We start from the raw sequence: 6,306 nt of genomic DNA on the forward strand, positions 1-6,306 counted from the left end.
TTGACCTATTTTAACATTTTCTTAAGAAATGGGTACCCGCACCGTATAATGCACCGTATAATGGAATACAATACATTCAGAAACCCTGCCCCGAACATGTTGATCGCGGCACGTGGGACTAATCTCTTTCCACGAGTCGCCGCTGCGGTTGCTCTACGCCTAATTAACGCCTCTATCCCGTAAGAACTTTTAGTCAAATCGGACGACCCTCCTCACCCAATTAAAACCTGCCCATAAAACGTCACTTTCCCTTAAATACACTACCAACACCGATTCTTATCACATCCTCGACAATGGCGACCAAAACCCTACTCCCCCTAATCCTGACCCTGCTCGCAGTCGTCTCCTCACCCACCGCACTCTCCGACGACCCAGCACCCACGGTCTACGATATCCTCGACAAATATGGCCTCCCCACTGGCCTTCTGCCCGATTCCGTCAAGTCTTACTCTTTCTCCCCCGACGATGGAAGCTTCGTTGTCGAACTACAGAAACCTTGCTATATCCAGTTCGATTACCTTGTGTACTATGACAGTAAGATCACTGGGAAGCTCAACGTCGGATCAATTACTGATTTGGATGGGATCCAAGTGAAGAGGTTGTTTTTCTGGTTCGATGTTGATGAAATTAGGGTTGACTTGCCAAGTTCCGATAATATCTACTTCACTGTTGGGTTTATTAATAAGAAACTTGACATCGATCAGTTTGAGACGGTCCACTCCTGTACAGATAACGCCCTTGTTGCTTGCGCTCAATCATCCAATCCTATCTCTCAGGTATTGTTTACTAGCTTCTTAGTTACAGAAGAGCATGATTACTCTTTTACTTTTTTTGTGTTTGAGATCCAGTGTTGTTGATTTGGCTATTAATGTTAAATCAACTCCATTATTCATTGTAGTGAGCAAATCTATCCCTATATTTATAGGGATCGATACTTTCCTTAAAGAACTTACAGTTCTTGAATGCAAAAACAAACCTTGTTTCACACTTCTTAGGTTTGTTGGATGATCTAATTGTTCCGATGTGGATAAATGTCTGGTTTACCTAACACACAGCACAGGGGCAAAGTTTTCTGTTTGGGTAGCTCATAAGATCATTCATTCTGTTGTTGAAAAGTTCGTTGTCTATGTTACAATTTACTAACCAAAGTCGCTATACAGGGGCAAAGTTCTCACTGATCTTGATGATTACGTAACGAGTACTAATATTGTGTGTATATTCTTGTTTTGCAGCTTCCTATTACTGTTGATGAGGTTGAAATGCTGATCACGGAGTAGATGCAAGACCTTTAAAGGTTTGATGATAATAAGAGGCATATTTGTATCCTGTCTTTTTGAAGGTCAGAAGCCACTAGGCTGTGCCAATGGTTGAGCCTAGTTGAGCCTCTTGTACGAGTAAAATGGTGTTAAAAGTTTGGGAATGTGTTCTAAGAAGTGTATAATATTGTGTTAGATATCATATCGTATTAGTTTTCCACTATGTCATATGTACCCTTGTATTAGCCACTCATGAATAATGTAGTGTTGTGGTTTACCTATTTTCTTTATGTTGCAAATGATGCGTGATTCAAAATTAGAGTGGATATATGCAATTATCCATTGCTAATGATATTGAAGGTTGCTAAGGACCCAAGACAAGCCATATTACGCAAGGAGCGTTTTGATAACACACAGCTTGACAAGGTTTAAACGATTACAAAATGCCGTCTCTTTAACTTGTGAGATTTATTCCGCTAAACACATTTACTGCTTTCTTATATTTGGGTAATAAATCATTAAATAAGTCCAATTAGTTGGCAAATGATGAAGCAATAGTAATACTATTGCTTTCAAATTGTTTGGTTCAACACTTGTGTCTGGTACTTGATATGCTAGTGTCTGGTACTTGATATAATACTTAATAAAGTAACTTTGCTTTATTGTTTGGTTTAACGGATACAAAATGGTACTTGATATAATATTTTAAAAGGTAACTGATTTTAATCACTTATAAAATAAAACGCTTATTAGTGTATATGCTTCTGTTGATACATTCATGAGGAGAAATAGAAGGGACTTGACCCTATATAGACGACCTTACACGTGATACAAACAAAAATGAAAACAAAATGACACATTCTAGAGATGACACATTCTAGACCTTACACGAACTTGCTACTTGGTACCTGTTCGACCGACTACTGACTAACGAATACTCGGATTTGGTAATTCACGTAGAAATAGTTTTAAGAAAATTATATATATAAAAATCATAAGTTAAAACCATATGTTGATTGAAATATATAACAAAAAATAGATACATGTGAAAAAATAAATAAATAAATAAATAAATAAATTAATTAATGGTTCCACTTTGTGAATAATTATTGAAAATTTAAGATATATATATATATATATATATATATATATATATATATATATATATATATATACACACTAGTTTATAACCCGTGGAAACCACGGTTACAAAATTAATTAAATTTTCTTAGTGAGAGTTCAAAAATTATTAATTAGTTATTTTAAATAAATTACTAATTAACAAATATTTTTTTAGTTACATAAAGTTATAATCGCTAATTTAAATAAATATATGAAATATTATATCAACTATAATTTGTATTAATTTTATTTTAACTTTATTCTAATGTTATTAATTTAATTTAATTAGAGTGAGAAATTTAAAATTTGAAATTTGAAATGGAAAACTAATAGATTGACAAGTAGTATGCATTAATTAATGGCTTAATATGGTGATAAATGGCAAAAGATGAATAAAATATGTATTAATTAAAAGATCTAATATGATGACACATATCAAAAGGATGTTAAAACTATTCTTTTATTAGAATAAGGATATATATATATATATATATATATATATATATATATATATATATATATATATATATATATATATATATATATACATACACGTAGTAATAGTCACATGTGTATGTGTTAAATAATAAATCATTAAGTATATTATACATATTAATCACTTAGTTGGAGTTTTACAACCCTGCTCCCTTCAATAAGGGACTGATCGGGGAGTACTCGGATTTTGTAACTCGCTTCGGTAAGAGACCGAATAACGAGTATTCGGACGAGTAATTGGCCAACTCGGTGAGTTTTACAACACTGGGTAACACCCTCCCATACTTGATTATGTGACGTCCTTATCGCGACTAAACTTCGGTCGTAACTCTCATGTTTCAAATGCCAAAGAAATCTTCCTTCTATATCTTGATTATTTTTGGTATTGGAACGTCTTCTCTTGGTCTTCCTTTTTGAGTTAGCATCATCCCACGATTAGTGATATCTCTTGTTGGTTGTGACGATTTGTTCTAATATTCTCTTAGGTATTGTAGGAACGAGATTGTAGCCTTACATCTATTCTTTTTCATCAACTCAACCACCCGCATATTGTTACCATCAATGATTACCAGGGAACAACTCTTTGGGATTGGGAAGGTATTGGCTTCATGGAAAAAAGGTCGTTCCCAATATGATCTTGAAGTCATCCACATGTACTAGTGAATGTACCTTTGTCTTGGTGGTACCGATGATTCAACTTGATTTTGATTTTACTACCTCAATAGTGTTGTAACTTGGTGTGTAGTGAATGCCCAATCTTTTGGCTTAACATCCAAGAAGCCACCATGTGAATCAATACTCAGTTTATCGTATCATTGATCATAAGGTTGGCGAACAATAACATTGGGTCTTATTTTTCCTTTTAGGGAATGACCTTAGTCAAACATCCAAGAAGCCACCATGTGAATCAATACTCAGTTTATCGTATCATTGCATCGTATCGATGTGGACTTGTTCTTCTTCCTCGTATTTATCCTTTATTTTCTATACTAAGTTACTCATGGGCCATGGTTTTCTTTTGTGGACAATGTTGTGTCTAATGCACCTTGTCGCATATGAAACATATTATTGATGACTTCGACTTGATTTGATTCAAAAATACTGAATCCAACGATCTTATCATATATGAATCATATATGATGTTGGTTTTCTTGTGCTTTCTTGTGCTATTGAACATAGCTGATTTAAAGACTTTAAACCTTAGGAAAGATGCACAATAGACTTTACTTGATGTTATTGCTTTGGATTGTTGATCACTTAAATATCCTCTTTTCCCGGTGCATTGCATCTAGCTCCCATGCATTTTAAGGAGCTCGTTCTCAACAAACTTTGCAAGCTTGATACTCCTCATTTCGTGTACCTCATTTCCAATGTTGTTTATTATGGACTTAGTGGTTACAACGGTTTCAGAATTCTCTTGGGTGGGTAGCTGGATTGTTTCTTTCGTCCCTCATGTAATCCATGAGTCCATCTACAAAAAGCTCAAATTGGGAAATGTAAGGCTCCATTACTTCAATGGATATGCCTATATGAGTTAGTGATTTGCGTCTAACTTGGACCTTTTGAACTTGTCTTTTGGTGGGAATTGTTCCCGCCCACGGCCCATACACATGCTCATCTTGTACCTTGCTCTGCCTATCATCATGCTACATTTTCCTTTAAAGTTTAAATTTTGAACAATGCTCTTACACCACTTGTGATGGGGTCCATTTCTCGCACGTGTGACACTCAATAATCTTGTTATCAAATAGTCGAGTAAGCCTTAAAATGGGAGTTAGAAGACGCCTGAAGCACTTGCAATTTATATTGGGACCAAGAATGCTAAGAGGGGATTCTTATACTTAGAGAGGGCTTAATAACTCTCTATTTCTCCCAAAAAGATGAAGTGAGTACAAATGAAAGGGACTTGGCCTTGCATGGAATAAAATAGACACCAAAACAAAAGGGCACCTTCTAGAGATTACAAAGGAAACTAAGAGAAGCATCTAGAATTATATAAGTATCAGGTGGGCTTAGCTCCTTGAATCGTACCAATAATTTTGGGCCATAACATTGAGGTCTGCTTTGAGGTCCAGTTTTGCACATATCTGTTGGCTGTTCCATCTCCATGTTTAAGTTCATCATTAATCCATAATTCCATACATTAAGAGGACCTCTTCCATTTTTATTAATTATATATTCTCATGTATAATCTTATAGTTCTATTACTAGTTCCCATGCATACATAAGATATGTGTTGCCTTAGTATATGACTCATCATTGCCTCCATTGCCGCCAACTTCAGCATTTTCGGTTATGAAGATTGACACTCTCTTATGAAACTTGCACTAACTTCTTGTCGTTCCCCATTCCACCATTTATTATTAAACGGTTCACATACAACTATTAACAAGAAACATGATTCTTAACAATTAAGGTTCTGAAACAAATAATTATAACATACTTGTACTTTAAACATTCCATCTTTTTTATCCACTTCGAAGTCCTATGGGATTGTTACTAACTAAATAAATAAGTCATTTCTTAATATTCATGAGTCTTAGCTCTCATAAGGTTTACCTCTTGTCCTGAGCCTCCCTTTCGAATTGCTAACACTTTATTCATGTTCAAATAAACAGTCATTCTAATTAGTGATAAACCATGCTTTTGAAAACTAATGATATTGCAATGCAAAAGATACTTGTTCCACGTGAAGCTCCTCTTAGTTCATCTTAAGCAACTATTGATGACATCACCTCTTGTAGTCTTGTTATATCTATATGACTTACATACCCAAGTATATTTATTTCTAAACATTTCTTCACTTAGGCATGTGGTTTAAGGTCTGGTTTTGGCAGACTATTTGAAAAACCAGTTGATATATTATAAACTAACTTATGAATTAATAGCGTTTGGTAAAAAAAAAAAATAACCGATAAGCTAGATTGCAAATATAAAATGATATAAATAGATACTTAGATATAAAACTAAAAAGTAGTATTAGGTATAATCAAGGACATAGTTGGAATATTTTTGAGATATTTTATAAGCTTCTCAAAAGCTATTTCAAAGTAGCTCATCAAAAGCTAGCTTATAAGTTACAATAAGTTACTTTCTTTTTTACACCAAACAACAAATTGCAATATGCTAGCTTATATTCGCAAGACATGATTAAGACATCCAGAGCTTAGATGAGGAAGAATGTAATGACTCACATATTACAAGACAAATATGTCTCAGAGAATCTGAAACATTCGCTGTATACTCCCGCTAATTTGTAAAACACTTTCAACATTCCATTAATCCATTTAGGTTCCTCGTAGCTTCATTTACTTGATTTATGTGGTTGATCAATTTGGACAGATCAAGTCCGTGACATTAGACTACATTTTGTTAAAGGTTCGACTTAAAAGGCCTACATCTATTATCATTACAAACTTCTACCTAAACCAAA

At 34.2% G+C, this 6,306-nt stretch overlaps 1 protein-coding gene across 1 annotated transcript; it reads left to right on the top strand.

The window, feature by feature from the left end:
* The first annotated feature begins 202 nt into the window (after nt 1-202).
* On the top strand, nt 203-1,537 carry LOC145032481 (transmembrane protein, putative (Protein of unknown function, DUF538)). Its single transcript, XM_078981304.1, has 2 exons — nt 203-776; nt 1,233-1,537. The coding sequence occupies exons 1-2, from the start codon at nt 294-296 to the stop codon at nt 1,275-1,277; spliced, it is 528 nt and encodes a 175-aa protein (XP_078837430.1). The 5' UTR covers nt 203-293; the 3' UTR covers nt 1,278-1,537.
* Nucleotides 1,538-6,306: the final 4,769 nt, after the last annotated feature.

Source organism: Lactuca saligna, chromosome 2 (genome assembly GCF_052625555.1).
Source record: "Lactuca saligna cultivar CGN05327 chromosome 2, ASM5262555v1, whole genome shotgun sequence".
Lineage (NCBI taxonomy): Eukaryota > Viridiplantae > Streptophyta > Magnoliopsida > Asterales > Asteraceae > Lactuca > Lactuca saligna.